At 39.0% G+C, this 23177-nt stretch overlaps 1 protein-coding gene across 1 annotated transcript in view; it reads right to left on the minus strand.

Moving 5' to 3' along the window:
- ADAMTSL1 (ADAMTS like 1) overlaps positions 1–23177 on the minus strand; it is a 344714-nt gene that overhangs the window by 10642 nt on the left and 310895 nt on the right. The window contains exons 21-26 of the mRNA XM_066182248.1: positions 22108–22235; positions 18543–18671; positions 13496–13675; positions 11513–11647; positions 2827–3027; positions 1643–1823 (exon numbers count right to left, since the gene is read on the minus strand). Of these exons, the coding sequence (XP_066038345.1) occupies positions 1643–1823; positions 2827–3027; positions 11513–11647; positions 13496–13675; positions 18543–18671; positions 22108–22235 (954 nt within the window). The remainder of the gene's footprint in view (positions 1–1642; positions 1824–2826; positions 3028–11512; positions 11648–13495; positions 13676–18542; positions 18672–22107; positions 22236–23177) is intronic.

Consider the following 23177-nt stretch of genomic DNA (forward strand, 5'->3'; position numbering starts at 1 on the left):
TATTTTAAAAGGTAATTAAACAGAAACTTGCAATATGCCCAAGACACAGCAAGAGTGGTGAATCTGGCCACTTTTTGTCAGGTTGCTTAGGACCTCTCCTTGCCTCAGCTTAGACTGTCTTTTTTTAATACAAGTCCTAAATCACTGTTGAATAAGGGAAATTGTACTAAATGTCTCTTGAGCTGCTCACTACTTTCAAGTGCTTGTATACTGAAACATAACATATCCACACTGGAAATGAGGGAGAGGAGGGAGTAACACCATGAAAAATATGGAAAAACTTGTTTACACTTCTCAGCCAAGGGGATACTGAATTGCAGAAGCAGGACATTTCTAGTATGGAGGAAGCATAACATTACGCTGACTCTCTGGATAAACTTAGGGCATACACTTCTTTGCACCAAAGGGTGTCAAAAAAACCTCCCAATAACTTTATGTGGGGTGAAGTCAGAGGATCATTTATGTTGGAAATGACCTTTAATGTCATCCGGTCCAATCATTAACCCAGCAATGCCAAGTCCGCCATTAAACCATTCCCCTAAACACGGCACCTACGGATTTTTAAAATATGTCCAAGGATGATGATAAATCACTTTCCTGGGCTGACTGTTCCAATGATTGGCAACCCTTTCCATGATGAATTTTCCCCTAATAGCCAATCTAAACCTCTCCTGGTGGAGCTTGAGGCTGATGTCTTTTGTCTTGTTACTTGTCACTTGGAAGAGGAGGCTGACCCCCACCTTACTACAGCCTCCTTTCAGGCAATTGTAGAGAGTGATAAGGTTTCATGGGCCCCATTTTCTCCAAGGTAAACAACCTCAGCTCCCTCAGGCACTTCTCATGGGACTTGTGCTCCAGACCCTTCACCAGCTTCTTCTTCTTCTTCTTCTTCCTTGTAGTGAGGGATCAAAAATTGAACACAGTACTTGAGATGTGCCAGAGGAAGACCTAGGTGCAGCCAGAAGTTTTTCAAGCTGTCCTGGCTCATTTGTGTTTCGCAGTAAGTGAAAACCAGGGGACTACAAGTGCAGAGAGTTGCAATTCCGAGGCAACCACAAACTAGCAAATTCCAAAAAGAGGCAGAACTCAGCCCCCTTCATGCTCACTAGATCTGATGAGATGTGCTCATTTTACAAAAGATATTCCCACCCTGCTAAGGGAATTCTTTGCAGCTGCACCTACAGTCCTGCCCATATTGATGTTCAGGCAACAAAAGAACTCAGAATAAAACCACAAAATAGCTGCTAAACTTTGCTTCTTGTCTGTTATATTGTTGGGGCAAACTTCTATGAAGCCATGTGTAACACAAAAAAGAAATGATCCTAAAGTTGATGGGTGACAAAATTTCCACGAGTTCAGTGCTCAGAACAGGAATGATATTTATAACCAACATAGGGTGTGACTGGAATCACCCAAGATATTGCAAGCTGTGAATTCGCTTTCTACCTTGTACAGTCAAAGTTTTCCACAAATATTGCTACAAAATCCCAATTGTCTGGATTAAGCATTCAAAAACTCCCTTTTAGCCATGACTTCTCCAAACAGGCACCAGAGAAGCTGCAGTGGTGTGATGTCCTGCACAAAGAACTGTTCCAGCACATCTTAAATGCATATAGGATATTTTTACATGAGACAGACAAACCGTGAAGGGCAGTCTCTTCTGTTGCATGCCATGGGCTGCAGAGATGGCTTGGGTGTCTCTCCACAGTGGGATGCATTGACTTCGGCCCCGTCCAGTAAGCACCTCAGCTGGGGCAGCTGCAGCCCTCTGTGGCCGCAGGAAGCTGAACAAGCTGTCAGTTTGTCCACCGACCACCGGTACTCTGCCAGGAAGTGTGGAAGAGGCATGTTAACACTGAAAAACTGACATCAGGAGCTTAGTTATAAAGGAGAGAGCTGAAGATGTTCTCCAGGATGAACTACAGGGATTCAGTGAAAAGGAGCTACCTACTCCTGCAAGGGACTTGATTCAACCTCTGACGGCCTTTGGTGGAACAAACCCAGTTTTTAGTGCTTAGAAGCATCAGGCACGGAAAGTTAATAACATGGTATGGCAGTTGAGTGAAGCCAGATGCCAGTGAACATCTATATTTTTAAATGTGTGTTATTTAATGAAGATATGGTTAGCTGTAATTCCCAGCAGTATCTGTGACTCTATGATCTTGAAACACTGTGTCTTTTACCAGACAGTTCACACAGATCATCTGTCCTGAAGGTAAATCTGGGAGTTGCAACACACTCAAAATTTTCCAGCATAATTGAAGGAAAAGTTAAATTCTTTACCTCTCAATCACTGACAATTGGAGCAATGAAAGCTGCATAGTCTGTTCCAACCCAGCTGCACCACAGTGTTCTGGGGCTTTATCGCCTTTGTCTCATTTCTAGGGAATCTCTAACAATAACAGTTCCAGAACTTTTAGAAGTGAAGGGTTTTCAAGGAAGAAGAGACTGTGAGACACTGACCTTCATGTATTAATAGAGGGACTTCTGGTTTAAGGGGTTTAAATTCTGCCACCTCTGTCTTGAATTTCTGGACAAGAAAATAGTCCAGGCTCAACGTAAGTATAGCTTGAATCAGTGAGGTGTGTTTTATGCTCAACAGGGCAGAAATATCTGGTATCATTTTGGTAAAATAAAACCTATAATGCTGTAAGGTACCCAGTAGTCCTGCAAATCTATATCTATGGCAATAAATCATTAACACATCTTTTTCCTGATAGGCATAGTGATAGTTTCAGAGAGGAGAAATTCAGGATGAGAAAGGTAGTGCAGAGAAGTCCATGGCAAGAACTTTTCAGGGTGAAATGCATGAAACTGAAGAGTTACCTTGTATAACCAGGGACATTACTTGTGTGAGCGAGCCAGCCTCATTCTGAGCAAGGCAGCTGAATTCACCATCAATGAAATCACTGACATTGAGGATCTGAAGAATCCGTCCTGCTGCCAGGAGTTGATGTCGCAGACTGAGAGGCTCACCAGAGTAAAGCCAGGTGATATTTGGGGTTGGATGCCCATCAACAGCGCAACCTAAAAAACAGGTACATAATTCTGTAATAAGTAATACCTTCTCATCATCCAGAATAAAATCCAAAAGCTGGATCAAAAGCTGGATAATCTGCAACATGGAAAATCTCTGATCGGCTTGGAATTATTTATATCAGACCTTCTAAGATTCCCACTATTTTGATTATCCTCATTTTGGCATTGAAGAAAGTGGGATAGGGAGGTTATAAACCTGGAATAAAGCCCAGGACCATGCTTGAACATGCAATACAAACACAACTTTCTCCAGATTTCCTACGTAAGCCACAGGACCACCTTCCTCTGTCTCGTTCTTTTTTAAACATTTAATGTTATTTGCTGTTTGTGTTATATTAAAAGTCAGAAATTTTCATTACACAGAAAAAAGTCTGTTTAAAACTATAGTGGTTTTGGTTCACCAATTTAAGACTTCCCAGCCAATGCGCCAATTTATGTAGTGGGTTTAGTGCTGGCCAAATGCCCATGCACCCACTAGAATTATTTACTCATTTTCTGCTGTGAGATAGGATTAGGCTAAGGAAAGCAGGCTCAAAACTTTAAAGGGTATAAAGAAAACTTTATTAACAAAACTAAAAGAAAGAATAATGAGATTCAGAATAAATCTTTAAAACACTTCTCCTCCCCACCAACTCATCTTTCCCTTCCCACTGGCAACGTAAAGAGACAAAACCTGGGACTTTCAGTCAGTTTACCACCTCTAGAACAGTCTTTCATCAGTTCACCTAGGGAGAGAAGTCTCTATTGCCATGCCATGGAGACTCCTCCACAAGAAACAGTTCTCTTTTGGTTTCAATGTCACAGCAAATCAGACGCCCAGGAAAATGGAAATCTCATCACTGTATGAAAGTCCCTCCCCTCAATTTACAGCTTTACCCACAACTCTTTTCAAGGGCTCAATCTTTAGCAATGGGGTGGACTTTTAACAATGAGCTATTCAAAAGCAAAGGTCCTCTTCATCTATCTGAGATCATCTTTATCTCTGGGAACAGAGGTCTTCTTTTCCTTTCCCTGGGGGCAAAGGGTCTTCATCACTTTAATCTCTCTCCCTGTTCAAGCTTTTCATTTAGATCACAGCTACTCCAAAATCTGCTTTGCTTCAGTATAGATGCCCCTGCTCATGTCTACAGTTTGAACATTCCATCTCTCCATGCTTTTTCATGGTAGTCTACTACCATGGCTTCACAAAAGAACTGCAGCCCAAGAATAAGGCATCTTCTCATTCCCCTCACATCTGAGACACTTTTTACTATGGTTCTCATATCAGCTGAACACTTTGCCAGTTTCATAATGAATTGTGGGAAATTTGTTAGACTGGTGTAACTTGGGAAAGACAGCTAAGTTGTCTTGCTTATTTCCTGGAGAAAAAAATTTAAGAACTAGGCGATTTCTATAGTGTAACTTATTCCCACCAATTGCAGGGGTGGGGAGGCAGAAATGCTGTATGTGAGGGATGGCATATATCGCTAGGACTGCTTGTGGTTTAGGCTTGTCCTGCACTGCTATGCAAGTCACTGAAACATGAAAGGTCTCTAAGTTTCTGCAAATGCAATCTATTTTGGTGGTTAGTTGGTAATACTGAAGCTTTATATTGTTTTTTGATATTAATATGTACGTGCATGAATGACTATATTGAATAGAAAATCCCTTCTGAAACAACTGTCCTGTATAAACAAACATAACATACATACAACTTTCACATGTGCACTGTTCAAAAGGAGTGGGATAAAAAAACGAAGAGTATGAATTTAAATAGAAGTCTAAAAATAGAAGACTGTTTTAAGATGAAGGAATAATCCATCAGCTGATGTTTCTTCACTGCCATTTCCATGTAATTTGATTACTATTTATTATTTACTGAGACAAATGGAGATGTGAATATGCAGTCTCTGTAGCTGACTACACAATTAACACATGCTGCAACATGACATTTTTGTTACTGCTGTTCCTTCCATTCTTGTTTGCCCACCTGAGGAGAACCATAACTAACATATACTGGGCAAGTACAGTTCCTGCTACAAAAAGCATTGTCATTAATCTGCTCAGGAAGGTTGAAGAGTTTGATTTTCAAACATCATTAAGACCAAGTCCTCGAGAACTAAGGAACTTGTTACTTTGTTTAGGAACCCTTGCGACCTTTTTTGTTATACCTGTAAACTAACACTAGGGAACTAGACTCCTGTACTCTTTACTTTTGTGCCTTTTGCCATTAATCACACCTCCAAGTACACTATTCCTATGACAGAAGATACTCTCTTGTCCAGCGAAACTGAAGTTCTCTTGCTTATAAAGCAGAAGGTCTCATGCAAGATGGAAAATACCACTGGTGACCTGTGGTATGCCCCAGCCACTTTCATGCTCAGGGGTAGATCCAGGCACTGGGGAGAAACTATCTGCCACTCAGGAGAATAAATACTGGGGCTCTCACTAATGCAGTGGCTACATGACTCTTTGCTAGTCAAAGCCTGCCTGTATCCACAGTGGGGAAGGGTGTAGGATGCATACAGCTGCCCTTTGGGACTCATTCACTTTGTGAAACCGGTATTTCAGAGAGCAAGGGCTCCCTGGCAAAAGACTGACACACACACAGTAGACTCTGCAGTCACAATGACAAAGTTGCACTGGAAACGAAATAGTAAATGCAGATAAGTGATTAAAAATAAGGCAAAAAGGGGGAAAAAAAGCAGAATGACATAGTGCAAACTGCCTCCAGTGGTTTACCTCTTCCCTTTTTTTACTTTTATTTATAAGGGTGAAGAGTCTGCTATTTGTTTTATTTTCTTTGGCAAGATCTAATGCAGTTTTATCCTTGGCAGTTATCTTTACCTAGCACTCCCTTTCTGACAATAAAGACACAGCATTCTCTGCTGCTCAGTTCTTTTCCCTAATTTTGTCATCTCTCTATTTATTCCTGTTGTTTCATTTTTTTCACTCTTGTGCTGAAAAATAACTCATGCATTTTCCAAGATACTCAGTCTCAAGTAAATGAGTGACATGAAAGGTTTCAGCCTTATAGTTTAAAGGCTGCCTAAGTTAAAAACAGTGGAAGACAAAGGATATGGAGGAAATAGACAAACTTAAAAAGTGGCTCTGTAGATTTTTCCTAGATTATTCCAATTTTTTTTTAGTTTACTTATCTTTAAAGAAAAGTGTAGTGATTTCCACATGTCAGCCTATAGCCACAACAACTAAAAAAGGCATGCTGTGAGCCCAGTTTTACTGTTCGCATCTGCAAACAGCCTGCAGAGGGTAAATGCAGAAAGCAGAAAGGTCAGTTTGATGCTACACAGAGGAACTGAACCTGAATTCAGCATGCAGATGGTTCTTGTTCATGCTGTTTTTTCTAAAAAAAAATATTGTCAGGAAAAACAATATTGTGTTCTTAGTACTGACTACTTTACAAGTCTTATGTAATATTTCTTCCAAAATGTATATATAAAATATCAGCTAAAGGAACAGCCACTAATCGATAATATGGGGGTAAACTCCCCAAATCTATTGTCTAGATATGCAGTACCAGTGAGTAATCATTACGTAACAGTAAAACTTTACTAATACCTATCTATTTCCCCAACCCCCGTGGACAATGACAGTTTTATCTTTTCAAAGCTCAAAACCCATCCTTATAATGACTAAGAAGGAAAATCTGACTTTGTTTCCAGACGGCACAGCTACTGCAGAGCTTTTCGCTATTGGAACCCTTGGGAAGATGATCAGGGGGACACATTTTGGGACTCTTTTTAGTAGTCAAAGTTCTGGAATGAGAGGGCCTTTCTCATTCAGTCCTTCTTAAGTAGAGAAAGAAAATATTGCCTTCATCCTCCCTTCCAAAGGTTACTGGGACTCTGAATTCATTCAAAGCCAGGATGAGGCACCAATGTACAAAAGCTTGAGATAGAAACAAAAAAATCTAATAAAAATGGTATTTTCTAGTAGGGAAGGTGTTAATATTTCAAGGATAACAAGGGGTATTTGGAAAGGGAAGACTGATGTTCCACAACAACCCTAACAGTTTCTTGAGAGGAAAGAATAAATGCATATTACAGGTGAAATTCAGCTCCCCATTACACCTTTGTAGGAGTTTCTGAATGACTGTAGCTGCAGAAAGGCTCTGGGCTAACATGCTAATACTAGGAGAAAAAAAAATACAAAGCATGCATCGCTTTTGCACTTTCAGACCTGATAAAACCAGCACAGGCTGTTGATTTTAGGATTTCGTTTCTTTTTGGCAGCCTGTTACTGTATGGAAAACAGTGGTAAAAATATCAAGTGAATTTTGCAAGTACTAAATACATTTGAAACTGTAACTTAAAAAAAATTACAGCACTGCCTTTAAAATAGATGTCTATTCTTAAAATATAGGTTATTTTCATGTCTTCATGTTTGTCTAACAAATAAGTCCTTAATTTAGTGTTGACATGATGATTAGCCCCAGAAAATGTTTCTAATATTTATTAAAGTGGAATGTGGATGAAGACCTCAGGTCAAGATCAGATAGTTTCTTTGATTTTGTATTTGTATTTTTTTGTTTTGTTTTACTAAACTCTAACAGAAAAGAGTTGTGGACCACAATACTTGGTGTTAAAGCAATAAATGTAATGCTCCTGCAGGACTTGAAACACAAGAGTATTTCCACTCTAACTCCACATTCAAGGATGTAAAGTCTGCTTTCAAAATAGGTGCCAGATTAAGGATGAAGTGAGGAACAAAATGCTTGGAACAAACTGTGGAGAAGCCACAGATCAATCTGAATAGATACAAGTTTGGTACAGTGTTAAGGGCTGACACTGTGCTATGGTGTTCACACTGTGTAGATGAGAAACTGTACTGGTGGTGAGAAACACTCCCCCAGTTTCCTGTTGTAGCTTATTTTCTCCTTAGGTGACTGAAATGAGAAATGCATGTTAAATGGAATGGAGTTAAATTTCAGTTCCATCCTCCGTCTAACATAAGGATGAAAAATTGACGGGATGTATTCAGATTTTAAAATGAAATCAAACAAAATTAAGGTAGGTAAGATCATGCCTGAAAGTCACATGTATGTAACACCTGTTTTGCTGAAGAGGCAAAACTGAGAGACATGTCTTTGTAGTTTCTCTTATAGGGAAAGATCTTTCAATATACTAAAAAGTGACAGACATTTAACTGTTTGCTATTACGCAAATTGTTTCTCATTGCTTTCACGCACTGAATGAAATAAAGTTTATAATAAGCAATGGAATCTGAAAAAAAAAAAACCCAAAAACCAAAGAACCAATGTTTGTTTAAATACAACTTCTACTTGTAGTTTTTTAAGGCAATGCAGATAACATAAATTTATGCTAGACAAGGAAAATCATATATTTAGGAATTTTTGAAATAAGCCAATTCAGTTGATAACAGTATCAATTAGGAAAAAAAAAGGCATTTTAAATAACTATTTATGGCTGCAAAGGTGCAGTTGAAACATACTATACTAAACATATGACATGGTTTTTAACAGTTCTCAAAGCATCTAAATTGGTTACCCAATGCCACACATGTTGGTATTAGATATCACTTACATAGCATTGGAAATATACAAGGTATTCAACAAAAATTGAGTCAGGCTCAGTCCCAGCCCCACAGTGGTTGTAAAAAATGTTCCCAAATACACAGACACATGGTGGGTCCATTAAAAAGCAAGGGAATTTTCAAGCTCTAGTAGTTAATACTGCTTCCTAAAACTTAGTCTGACAACAGAAATCCTACACACTGAGAATCATGTATTAATAAGGACTCTTCTGAATACAATCAGCAACAGCAAATCAAAGCCTACTACAAACTCAAATAACCACCTAAGCTAACTCTGACAGGTTCATTAAGTTCATGACAAAAATGGGAAAGGAATTAAACTGTAAACTTCAACCCCACCATTGCCAGAGCTCCAGGTTCACTGTCCATTTATTGGAGAAAAATGGCAGTCAGATGAGACTTGTGAACAAGTGTTGAACAAGAGTACAGCACAAGGAGTTCAACAAAAGACAGAGCAAGAGCTGGCACATAAAACAATTACCAAGTTGCAAATATCAGTGCTGCTGTAGAAGTTTTTCTGTATTTCATAACCCATATAAACTTGCTACATTTTGAAATAGGATCTCAGGTAACTTCCTGTGGCACTTGGAAAATAAAAAATGCAGAGCAGAGGAGGTAGAGGGTAGACAGGTTTGGGAAAGGCAGTGATGCTTGCTCCAGAGAGGCTGTAACTTCTGTCCTGAAGATTTGAGGACTATCATAGTGGGAGAGGGTGTTTCAAAACTTGTAATCAAGAAATCCTTTAGTCAACATGTCAGAAATTCCATAGTGTTTCAAACTCCTTTACTCTAGAATAAATCTCAAGTCTTTCAAGAGTATAAAAGTTTTTTTTTTTTTATGTGAAGGAAGCTTGCAGAATGAGCGGTCTCCATATCAGGACACCTGCAGCAAGTCTGATATTCCTATTTGACCACCAAGATTTGTCTCAGTGGAGCTCTGCATTACTTTCATTAGAAAAAAATCTAGGTCAGTGATTCAGGTAAATCTTAAAGACAAAAGTTCAGGGGCTGCATCTCTTACAACAAACTCAAAATTCAGCAGAAGTTTCCCCAGAGGCCAGTGATATTGTTTTATATGGAAACATTTTGAACCACTACTGTAGATCAGTAGTTGTCAGATTAGATCATTCATGACACAAAACAGCAGGCAGGAAAAAACCTGAAAGAAGCAGATTGCCTAGAGGACATCACTCTTTTGAATCTGTGTTCAGAGCTTGGCAGTGTCTGGACTAGTGTCTGATCAACTGAAAAATAAACATAGTTTTAGTGTTTCAAACTAGTAAATTTGGAGTAAAACTCCAGAGAAGTTGTGGGAACTGCCTCAAGAATGAAACTGATTTGCTCTTTTGCAATCGCAACCCCGTGGAATTTCCTTGCCCATGAAGTGAAGCAGCAGGGTACAGGGAGACACAGCCAAGTAAAATTGATCATGGTTGTATGCAGGCAGTGCAGAACACCCTTTTGTCATTCAATTACTGCTCTTAAACAATAAAAACTGCCTGAAACTCCTAAAGATCTCTTTTTGGAAATCTGAGAGGAAATGGATGAAACAGGAGTATGACCCAGTCTTAAATCAATGAGCACAATAAAACCATAGTCAAAATGATTTATTTAATGCTAATAAATGCCTATGATATTTTCCCAAGTGAGGACTATTTCAGTGCAGTTTTTGTGCAAGCAGAAATATAATACAGAGTGGCAGGCTAAATGCCGTTGCAAATGTATGCAGATACTTGAAAAGTAAACCACAGAAAACTAAAAACCTAAATAGAATGTGTCCATTGTAAAAATAAAATCTTAAAATTGCTATTAAATGTGAGGAAGAATGTTTTGGAGGGGGCAGAGATATATTAACACTCAGGACATCACATCTGCAGAACCCTTGCTAAATGTTTCAGATCCCTATCCTTGAAAGAAGAAAAGATAGTTCTGAAATTGTAGGGTTTGTCAAGTTTTCGTGGTAGGCAATAATGTATTCATTAGAGAAGCTTTTTTGCTATCTGAGCCTGACAATTAATAGAGTTTCAAAGCAGCCTGTGAAATGAAATAGTAAAATAAATATACTCTGAAATTTAGAAGAGAATGAGAATCTCTTTGAAAACAAATCACACCCACAGATCTCAAAGGAGTTTACAGGATATAAAAGAACTTGCTGTGTAAAGAGGATAAAGATATATGGAAGGCAGAAAAGGACGAAAAGAAGAAAAGCAATCATTGGGGATGATTTCCTTATATGGCTTCATGCAAATACTGGTTGTGTGAAATAAGAAAAAGGAATAAAACGAACAGATTAAAACAGAGAGCTTGCAAGATCAAGATGTGTAGAGAGGGATAGGCAAAACTATGGAAAAGGCTCTGAAGAAGAATGTACAACATGAGTAGAAGGCGTATGGCAAGGTCGCTACCCAAATGTTGAAGAAAAATTGAAACAGAACCACCAACATTTCTTCTTTTAGATCAAGTAGCACACTGATCTTCCATGTCTTTGTGTTGAATAATATTCCAAATATGCCAGGGCAGGGACAGCTTCTTACAGGGTGCTGCATATATCTATCTCTCCATCTCTCTATCTCCCTTTATCTCTATCTCTATCTCTATCTCTATCTCTATCTCTATCTCTATCTCTATCTCTATCTTTATCTCTGTCTCTGTCTCTATATATCAAGAGTGGCACCATGGAGCCCTTGTTCTCCATGCAGCTTTGGGCTAATTTGGACCTTAAAAAAAAAAAAGCCAAAAACTGAGGTCTAAAAAGTATTTGGCAATGATTATGACTCACAATGAACTACTGGTTTGATGTCTTTTGTCTCAGTGCCCTTGGTGGGATAACCAAATCCTTAACGTAATGGTTAACCAGATCATAACTGTAATATAAACTCTAAAGACTTTAAAATCTAAAAATCCTCAAGCACTCGGCTTACCTATGAGAGCAGAGCTCCCTGGAGTGACAGTCAATTTTGTTCCTGAAGGAGAAGTCAGCACTGAATGGGTGCTGGGCCCAGCACTGCTAAGCACTTCTGTCAAGTCTTCTAGGTAAGGAAGAGGTCGTGGAGGCTCTGGTAACAGATTGTGAGAATGAAGTGATGAGCAACACTATAGCAGAAGACATCTTGGGATATAGACCCCTCCCCTTCTATCCCCCTCCCCACCCCCCCAATATATTGCTGCAATTTTTACTGTGCTGAAACATTGCCATTTCAGAGGGGCAGATTAAGCAACTTTAGATAACATGAAATTTTGCCTCATGTTAGGCAAGGTGCTGGAGAAATTTTTAAAATAACATCTAGATCAATGACCATCAAATAAAATAAATTTTCTTTGAAGGCTACCACAGCATTGTAGTTGATCCTATTCATATGTGACAGAGTTATATGGTGTCAGGAGATACAGCAGCTTGGAAGAAAAAGCAAATGTATGCAGCACAGAAGCCAAATCAAATGCTCATGACAATTAGTGAAAAACTTCTAGTGTCTGCTAGAACCTGGATCAGGCCCTAATTAAATATGGCTATAATGCTGCCAGATCATGTGGTAGACTTAGGCAGAACTCCAAAGGACTAAGAGTTCAGAGCTCAAGAGGATCAGTCTATGATGAGAACTGCAGGATTTACTTGTTTACTAATCACAATGCTATTTTAAAAACCGAGGTAATGCCTAGCACTCCCAATTCTGTTTGTCATGAAAATGATGTGATATTTGATTGAAATGAATTGTGGCTTCATCCCCTTTCAGTTAGGTCATTTAGCACATTATGCAAGTTTTCTACTGCTTATAGCATTCAGCACCAAGAGTAGAGGTCAAGGATGCCTGAACTGTTCTGTTCCATCAAGGAGCTTAAATTGTAATTTGCTTACTAACATAAGTAGCTTGCATAACTCACAGTAACTTATCATCTTTAAAAGCTAAGCCATTTATAATGATCAGAAAAAAGATTTAGAGATCATCTGGGAGTCTTTATTTACAGGCTGAAAGTCACCTGATTTTTTTTCAGATTATTTTTTAGACTGAGATTCTGGAATCAGTCTGGATTAGTAGGAGAAAAGTGTGAACCTTCATTTTAGTATTGTCTGTAAAACTGAGAAATCTCACTGTTACCTAGTCTCTGGAAGCTCACTGGTTACGAAAAACGAGAGGTGTAGTGGATGCCCTAATGGTGTTGCCCTAGCTGTGGGGAATAGGTTTCAAAATTTGAGACTTCACCACCAAATGCACTACTAAAGTACTTAGAATGTCTGGCTGGATCATCCATATGCCAGGCAAGCAGAAATGATAGAAGATGAGTTACTAGGAAAGGAAACACCTTTCCCACACTTCCAGTTCCCACCAGGTACCACTTCCAGTTCCCACTAGGTACCACTTCCACTCATTATTCACAGCTGCCACTCTCTTTCAAATCACCCAGGTGAGCTTTCTGTCTGGTGTTTAAAAACACAGGGGAGAGTAAAATTCACCATTCACAGAACTTGGGATGTACTTTTTAGAAGTGCACTGGTTTTATGCACCTGTTGTGAAGTGAGTCAGTATCACACAGCCTGGAATGGAGAGATGGCTCAGTGAAGACAAAGTGGCATCGCTCTCATTTTAAGATAGTCACTTTAAGATATGGTTAATAAATGCTTTTCTTAGCTAGCAAGTCTGAAAGAGTTAAACTGAGTATCTTGGGACTGGGAGATGCAATTCCTGTCCTTAGACATTTTCTCCTTATCCACTTTCCTTTTACCACCACCTTGCTGATGCTGATGCTGCCCAGAGTACACAAATGGAGACTGATGCTTATCTTAGAACTGGGCTGCCTGTATGCCATTTCCTCTTTCCACAACATCTGATTAGTTCTGCCATCTGGATGTGCCAGTAGCTACATTACTATTGTTGCAAGTCCAAAATACCAAAATACCCTGGACTTACCAAGAACCAACAGCTGGGAGCTTTCAGTTACTTCCCCATGAAGATTAGCTGCCTTGCAGGAGTATAACCCCTGATCTGATAGAGAAACATTTGCTATTAAAAGCAACCCATCATGCAGATGGTGAGTAGAGGACAGTTTGACTTTGTTCTTAAACCAAGTAACTTTTGCTTCAGGAACACCTGGAAAAACATTGGCAAAGTGTAACTAACACAAGTAAGAATTACTAGGCAAAAAATACTTGTAAGGCAATTAGTGGAAGAAGAGATGAGAAGCTCTGAGTGAAAGCTAAAGAAAAAGGGGAAGGGACAAAGAAGATTTCATACGGCCACAGTCCTTTAGAGCAGTGACTCAATTAAAAAAACTAAATAAATACAGAGACAGACACAATTAATATGCTTCTTGCAGGCAGTTGCTCAGATAGTGCTAGTCTAGAAAGGCAGATTCCTCTGCAGTTCACTAGCAGCAGAAGAAATGGGTTAAAAGTGAGATTCCGTCGATGTTGAGGTATTGCTGTTGAGTCTAAGAAAGATGCACTCTGCTTACAAAATGTCCACCAATGCTACAAAAACGTTTTTCTGGTTGTATTCTACAAGCGTGTCCTTCCCTGTCTTCAATGTTTCCACACTAACAGGAGATTTGCAGGTACAACTGTTCCTACAATTTTCTTTGGCGAAGATGAGCAGGGTATGCCAATGAGCAACAGTTTCATTTTCTTTTGAGCTCCCACCTTCAATGGCACACGCAGCCTCAAGAGAGGAACAGGAGGTAGCCAGCACAGGCACGAGGAAACACATCATGTTGCATCACTGCCACAAGGGATAGCAAGAGCATTTCGATTGGCTTTGTTGGGTAATGGTGGATGCCAGAGGACAGAGGGCTGTTTCCCTTGCAGAAATATCACAGAGACTCCAAGTCTGAGAGGTGCCAGCTGGAAACAGAACTCACTTTGCTGGGCAGGCAAGATTTGAGGTAGTGAGTAATTACCCAAGTCTATTCTTCTTCAGCTTTCCCCTCCATCAATGTACATGTATCCAGCACAAAAAGCCTACCTGGGATACTAGCAAATCGATTTGTGTAAGCCAGTTGAGATAATTTTGTTAAACCAGTCACTTTGGGAGAAATGAATTGTTGCAATACAAGTTTCTAACAGTGGTGACTAGTTTCCAATGCCACAATATTATTGAAATAATTAATTATATTTCACAATCTGGTATAGCTGATGAATAAACATGGGCCATAAATCAGGGCAAGAACTAGAACATAAAACCTCCAGCATGTAGGTGAAATACAGAGGAAAGGACTATTTAGGAGAACTGAGAGAACTGCAAATTGGAAAAATCTGCAAAAACAAAAATACAAGGAGATAAAGGACAGGAAGGTAATATATTTTAAGCCACTTCTCCAAACCTGTTCTGACTCAATAGTCTCAAATTATATATGACATTTTGCAGAATGCCCTACAAACTAGATTTTTAGAACTGGTTCCTTCTTACATGTCAAACTATATTTTCAGTAACAGTTTGGGTCATATTTCTTAAAGCTTCTGGTATGCAAATGAATATCTACACAATTTAAGCACAAAAATCATCAGAAAACTCCCTACTGATGTTGATGTGATCCAAATTGCTCTCACATCCTATTTTTAAGTGAAATGGTGCACAGTAGTCAAGTTACCCTCACCAAAAATGCTGCTGGCTTTCTGAAGCTTGGAGCAAATCCTCCAACTGGAAGTCACAGGCATCTGCAAGACTCTTGCATGACTTTTGTGTGGGATTTTCCCTAGGATTAGTTTTGGAGAAGTCTGGAATTGACCACACACCTAACAGTAGTTAAAAAAATATATTCCTTCACCTCTATCAACAAAGCAGTGAAGTTATGTCAAGTGAAATAATGTTGGTTTTCAATCTTGATCAAAACCACAACACTGTCTTTGTGGTAAAACTGAAACAGAGTTTCATCTTGACATAAATCACATCAGGTGCCATTTAAACTCTAAGGCATCCAGAATGGTTCTATTTTCCCTTGCCTTTTAGGTAATATATATAGATTGATGTTGCAGTGTGAAATTTAGGTTTACCAAATTTCTGTACAATGATTTGTTCTACCTACCCCATGTAAAAAACCCTTCTTTGGTTTTTCCTTAGTTGTGGGTCCTGTCTATCACTCTGCAACCCTGCCCAGGCTCTGGTGCGGGGCCAGGGTGATTGGCAGAGTCCATGACTTCTCCACCCTTTATTATGTATGGGATGTTCCACTAATTGTCCTCCTGCTCTGGGTTACCCCATCATTTCTGGGATTGGTTCTAAATTATCCCCGACTCTTTCCACACCTCCTGTACTTAAGCTGAAACCCGAAGGGAAGAACTCACTTTTCACGTGGTCCCTCCTGGGTGCAATAAAACCCTAGCTGCAACCCACGTGAGAGTCCTCCTTTCTTCCATGCCGAAGCCACGTTTCTGCCTGAGGGCCAGGACCCAGAACATCGAAAAGGTACTAAACTGTACTCCTAAATGTGAGTTCAGTGAAAGAGTTAGCTGGACGACAGCACCGAACCCCCACACATTTCAACTCAGCAGACAGGCTTTGACAGTGCTTATGCCTGTATAAGAAGTTGAAAAGCAATATAAAATTACTCTCTAGGGTTTGGTTGCATACTCTTCCATTATCTTTTATTTTTAAGAAAACTTCTCTAGGTTTATCAACACCTGTCAGCAGCAAGTGTATATTTCTGGCCCTTGACAGAAGACACAGTTTTAGAAAATACCATAACTGATTCTATTTATATTCTCTTATGAATATCTATCCTGCTGTCTTGCTGACTCTCAGTAAAGATGTGTCCTTACATGAGCTGAGATATCCAGATGCAATCCATGCATAGTCATGCACCACAGACTGTACAGCACAGTGACAGAAATGCAGTTTATATTAGTGGGATTAACTGTCACTGAACTCTAACTGGGAACAACTCTCACTACTTGTGCTGGCTCAGGACATCCTGACATGACTAGGGAGAAAGTACTAGAAGGAAAAAACTTTAGCTTTACAAGACTGTGTGAAGAACTGTTTTCATCCAGACAAGTCTCCACATAATTTCTGAATACGCTGGTTTGCTTTTTAACTGTGTTCCCTTTGTTGTCACATTTTAATCTATTTTTTAATTGCCAGCTGTTACTGCATTAACCATTGCATGTTAATTTACTATAATTCAGTAGCCATTTCATTGTTAATGTTTTCTGGGGAGCTTTAGCAAACTATACAGATGTAACATTCATCTGCTCTAAAGAAGTCACTAGGATACAACACATTTGCTGACTGCAGAAATAGTGTGTGTAACTCTTTTCATTAGAATTGATTGTTCTAAGGATGTTCAAAAAAAATATAAAAGGTTGGATAATCATAAAGCTGATGCTAAAACCAAAAAATGCTTACATTAGGAGAAAAGTTGCATCTATTCTCATACTATGTTAGAGGTTTTCTGAGATGGTTCATTTTCCAGGTGTAGGCAAAACAGTTGATAGAAAGTGCTGTTCTTGAATAATTTCTCAAGGTAGCTTTTTTTTTGTAATTGCTGTTGAATTATTAACACTATTTTTAAAAAATTAGGATTCTAGGGCTCATAAAACATATCTGCCCTCGTTACTCACTCTCCTATTCCCTTTGTAACATCCCAGCTTGTGGTTTATGATTTTATGATGATTTCAAGAGCATTAATCTCTGGTGTCAATGTAATTAACATTTTCTGCAGGGGCAGTAGCAGAATATTTTTTTTTTCACCCATGAAGAAAATTAGGACTTAAGAAAATTTCTTCTGTGTCACAGAAGATTCCAGTATACAGATACTAGATAGCAAAAAGCCTCCTAGATGAGAAGACACTGCTAAAATTTTCCATTTTGGATGTTATCATAGTGGGTGGGTTTCAAAAAATTGCTAGAGATTATTTTCCTTTGATAAAAGACTTTGAATCTGTGCCCCTGGCCATTTTATGCTTCCCTCTTGTAGTTTTCTGATATCATAAATACTGTGGCAACTTTGTTTAGTCACATCCTGTTGTTTTTATGGTGCTTTTTTACAGAAGAGAAATAGCTACACTTCTTAGATCAGCAATAACTGTCTGTGGATTATGATTTTGGGCAGCTAAGAGAACCCAGAGAGACAAATCTAAAATCATTTGTGTTATTGTGATATTTAGTCTCTATCACACAGTGTCCATGCAGGTGAGCATGGTGAGGCCTGGGGGAAAAATAGGTATCACTTTCATCTTCTTCCTTGAAAGTCGCTGGACATCAGTCTGATTGCAAGAGTATCATACTAAGCATAAAAGTTTAATGAATCCATGGTATGGCCCCAGGTCTTTAGAGAATTCCCAGCTCCTCCTCCTAATATCAACATAATTCCCACCAACAGCTGTAGGACTGCCACACACAGATAAGGTCAGCCTATTTTGGTTACCATTGGAAAGAGGCAAATTGTCACTGTAGGACTGAGGGGTTTCCAGTCTCTGACTGGAAAACAGTTTTGGGGAATATCCTGTTTCAGTCCTGCACTTCCAAGATAAAAATAACAAAAAAACAAAACCAAAAAAGCAACAACAGAAAAAAGAGTGCTAGCATGCCTTTTATGTAAACTAAGTTTGGCAGGAAATTAAAACTAGCTGGAGTGATTTTTAAAACCCCATCAGTGACGAAGTTAAATCAGTCCATGCTTGTATTTTGTCACCAAAGATCCCCAACATGTAGCCATGTGTATCAGTTTTGTTGCATCCACACCGTACCGTATATCTCTTATAATAATGCCTATTGCATTGACTCAAATTTTTTTTTTTGAGCGGATTTTCTTAAGCCACTACATTTGCCTTGTTTGATATGGATAAAAGGAGGACAAGTTCTATGGTAAGAATTAATGAAAGCAATGTAGTTATGTAGTTTGCCCGAGACCTAGGAAAACCTTGCAATTTCACTCAGCTGCAACTGGAGATACCAATTTAGCAAAGAATCCCACACAAATTTATAGCCAAAGGCACCCGCATAGGAGAGAATAACTTTTTACCTGCAACCTGGCAGTTAATGCTAACATTTGCTTTCTGGATTGTTTTCAACATGCTTCCAATATCAACAGTGACAACAGGTGATTCAGTGTTGATCATGGTAGCTCTTGATGCCTTTATCAGTGGCTTTCCTGGGTAAAAGAAGCACCACAGTTTATCACACCAAGCACATTGGACTCACAGTGGGATAGATGGGCTGGAACACTCTTTGTGAAAGTACACAAAACAGACAGATGCATAAGGGAAAATGAAGTGTGAGGCCACCTGCTTTTTGTAATATTTGAAATGTGTCACCAAAGTCCATGGGTAAAGCTGTCTTGAAAAAAGAAAAAGCACACTTGAAGCAGAGGCAGAATAGCTTTAAAAACATATGGACATACAGGGGAACCAGCTGAATCAATAAACACCAGCACAACTGGAGCTGCAGCAAGATGCTTGTCTGGCACTGCAACTACACTACCACCCTTTGATAAAGACCAAACACTGGAGCCTGAGTGATGGCTACAGACACAGCAGAGAAAGTTTAGAGCAACATGCAAGCTGTTTCTGCACATTGATCTGGTTTCCTTAACCTACAGGGGAAACACTGGGGTGGGGAAGACCAGATCATAACCAGAAAGTTTTCTCATAATGGCCAGCACAAGAAGATAAGGGATTTAAACTGTATTAATGCAATACACTATTACTACACATTTTAGATAAAACAAAACAGGTTATCTGGTGGGAAGTGGTTTATCTCTAATAGAGCTGCTGCTTTGCCCACAATAAATCGTGCTTTAAAAATTGGTGACAGCAAGTCAAGGTGTTTTGCTGCTGTTGTGTCTTGTGTCTTTCTGTTGTGTTTTGATTACTTACGAAGTTATCCACCTTCAATGGCTCAAGAAGCCTTCTGAAAATCCTTCTGTAGGGCTTACAGGGCTTAAAGGGATGCTTACAAAACAGGTCAGAGGTACCCAAGCTTAGCTTTGAGAGAGAGAACTAATGCAGCAGATCAGACGAGCTGAATTAAGGTGCTCCCCTGTCTCAGAAAGTGCTCTGCGCTCAGGATATTGCAGGAACAGCAGAACACAACACAACTGTTTTAAATGGCATGGGACTTGGGTGTTTTTGGCTCACTGTTGCATTTTCAAGCACATGATTTTCCAAAAATCTATAAACACCTTTTCTCCCCCCCATTTTAAATAAATGGTCAGATACAAAACCAGATATCAACATTTGCCTCCAAAAGCTGCAGTTTTAGGCTAATGTCTATCACTAGCTTTATTTGTATGTTAATTTGGCACAGACTGATGAAGAAAAGATGGATGTGAGAAAAAGAATTTAATTTCATTGAGCTCATGGAGAATTCTGAAAATTTAGTTCAGCCTTAAATATAAATCTCTCTATATAGCTGTATTTCCAGAGCTTTTAAAAGATGGCATTCATCTGGAAATCCTGTCATATCAGTTTGGTATTTATTTTGTACTTTACATTTTTTTTTTATTTTGGTGATTTTAATGCCCAAGAATGGCTGAGTAAAATACTACATTTTATTGTTGAAATACCCCCAAAAGTTTTGATCCTTTTTGGCGGAGTCTAAAGGAAGGAAAAATTCTTTCGCTATCCATAAGCCTTTTATTTTCCTGAATGGTTTCCATAACCCCACCACAAGATTAAAAATCTTTTAGCTATTCAATACATAAATGAGTAGGAAAACATTGAGAAAACAAAAAGGAGCATATTTCACTGTCTTTTCTTTCCATGCACGTGTTAAATGAATCAGAAAATTCTTCAATGAAATAATCTTTCAGCCCCACTCTTGATTCCTCTAAAGATGATCTCAGCTTTCCACGTTTTTTAGAGAAAATAGTTCCATTATGCCAAAAAGATTGTTACTTTGTTCCAAAAACTGCTCAGTATTTCACTTTGATATTTTTAGCCTTATTTTATAGGCTGTTCAGCCTACTTTTTTGTTGGATGTGAGATGCAAAAATATACCAATTACTAAGAGGAGTTCTGCTTGAGCCTGGGATGCATGAATGTTAATTCACCTTTAAGTTTAAATTATAGCTTTGATAATTATTATAATCAAAAAGCTAAAAGTCTTCCTATGCCACATGTATACCAAACACCATTTTTTACAGTGTCATACAAAATGGTTTCCACAACATGCTGTACAAAAGTTGTGGCTTTTACACTCACTAGAACAATGTGGACAGAGTAGCCGTTTTGACTGATGATTTTTTTAATCTCATATTCAGCTTCATGTTGGTGCAACGTAAGAGGTTTAGTGTGGAGTTGCTTCTTCTAAAATATGACATTACCCTAAACAGCAGCACTGCTACCCTGTTGCCTGGAGGTTCAACAAAGGTAATTCTGATAGTAGTAGTTTAAAAAGGATCATTCTCTTCAGTTTTGCCTACAGTTAATTTGTAGCTCTGATGCAGATCTTTCTTTTTTTGCTCTGGAAGATTCACCTGTTCTGCTAAAGAACAAGACAAAGTCTCTTTCTAGTTGATTTACTGATCTTCTAAGCATTACTGTCATCCACTGTTGCCTTCTACATTTTCTTTATGCTTCTCTTAAATGATTTTTTTTCTGTGTAGCTGGTGGTTGCTGCCTATGCACTGGAAGCCTCCAAGAGTTTCCACATGGTGAAACAGTGAAATGGATAAGTCTGCAAAATCAGTAAGTTTTCCAGTGTTCCTGGCATGTTTACCTTTGCTTTGGTAATAAATATGATCCTCCTTCTGTAAAACATCTCTGCCCTGTCACAGTCATTAGCTGTCATTGTCAGTTCTGTTCCTCTATCTTTCTCAAAAGCTCCTCATTCATGTTTGCTGCTCCACCCTTCTGCCAGTCCTGACGTGGTTGTGAGCCTGCTGGCCATGTCTGCTAGGGAACCTTGAAGAAGCTGGATTCATACTTCTAACTTCCTTTGCCACTGGTTTTTTTCTGGTTGAGTTTTCATTAGAATTGAATTCTAAATCAGCACAAGATATTTAGTCTGCTTTAGAACCTGTTACTAGAGGAATAGAAACATGGAATCTAAATTTTTGAGAAGCTCTATTTGCTACAATTAAACAGTGTCAGCCACAGTTGTGATTGAAAATGATAGAGTGTTTGATCCTATAAAAGATAGCTATTGGAAACTATTAGGCTGCTCTAATAAAGAAGTTTTCTGGCTTGCCTAATGTACACCTGACTAAGTCCTGCAATCCATCTGTTACACCTGAAGAGATCAGTGTTAGGTTTAAAATGAAGCACAGAAGTTGGAAGGGTTGGAAGGGTTGGACTGCACTGCCCCTACAGGCCGCAAACAACCAGGATAACCACTGTTTTAAGTGCATATCAGATGCAAGTGAGAAAAAGCTTTGATGTCGTGCAGAGACACATAAACCTCACAAACTATCTATGGAAGCTGCTCAATGCCTCAGGTTTTTGCAGAGCTCACGCCGTGTTTTCACCAGTGTACTTCTGTTGACGCATGTTACTCAGATTTAGCAGCCATCAGTTTCCCCACAAATAACTTCTGTCCAGATTCATACAACATGGACCATCTTGCAATCAGAGAGGTTAAACTATTACCTGCCAGGGTGACAGCAATGGAGACAGAGTCAGATCCCAGGGCATTGGATGCATTGCAAGCATAGAAACCCACATCAGATTCCACAGGTGCTAGAATTTGCAAGGAGTCATCAGGCTGAAGGAGCAACCTGGCATAAAGCATAAAGATGTAATAGTCTCTTAGTCTATGTGAACATGAACATATTTACTGGGAATTTTCAGGCTTAGTTAATATTTTTTATACATGAGGCCTTTAGGTTATATTTAAAATCTATGAAGAAATATAAATTCTTACACTGAGACGGTAAGCTGTAATTACTTAAATTAAATTTTAGTCTCATTCCCAGTTACCTTACTGCTGGTATATGTGTTAAAGAAAGATTGCTGAGTAATTAGGACATCTGCCCAGTGAAACCTCTGCTGTACCACTTCTGCATAATGCTGAGTGAGTTCCCTAGCATTGCTCTCTTCCAGTTCTGCAACATAGGAATAGCAATAGTAAGAAAAAGCCAAATTATTGCAAGGGAAAAATCATGAAACATGCTGAAGGTATGCAGAAAGAAGTGAAATGAACCACAGGGTTCACTGTTAAAGCCTGAAATGGGTTCAGATTCTTTTATTGATGGGAAGCTTGTACAAACTCAGCAGTCTTGATTATTCCCTAATAGCCAGTGAATATAGAGAGGAGTTCTCAGCTCCTCCTTGGGCCACTTTTTCTTTCTTCTCCCAGTAAGAGGAGCCGACCACAAGCGCAGTGTACTACCTATGGTTAAATGGAATTAATATGGTCTTAGTGCTCTTATGAACTGCTTCTTTTCACTTCTTGGTTTTGCTGTGGTACAACTCATAAGGTCCTGACATACACCTGTTTCAGCAAGAACGCAATCCATGGATTTGTGCCAGTGCTTATGTTCCCTTATTTTCATCACATTGTGTTTCGTGATTACTGCTCCTTTCTCTGAGCTTTCTTTTTAGCTGAAACTGTTGATAAAATCTAATCATACTGTTCTCATCAGCAACTTTCAGCAGCTGTTGCTTGTAAACTCTTAGTTGAGGCTGTGATTGGTAGTGGCAAGGGTGAAACTGGGGGA

The sequence above is a fragment of the Chamaea fasciata genome, unplaced genomic scaffold (assembly GCF_029207755.1).
Source record: "Chamaea fasciata isolate MVZ Bird 193981 ecotype frontalis unplaced genomic scaffold, bChaFas1.0.hap1 SCAF_4, whole genome shotgun sequence".
NCBI lineage: Eukaryota > Metazoa > Chordata > Aves > Passeriformes > Sylviidae > Chamaea > Chamaea fasciata.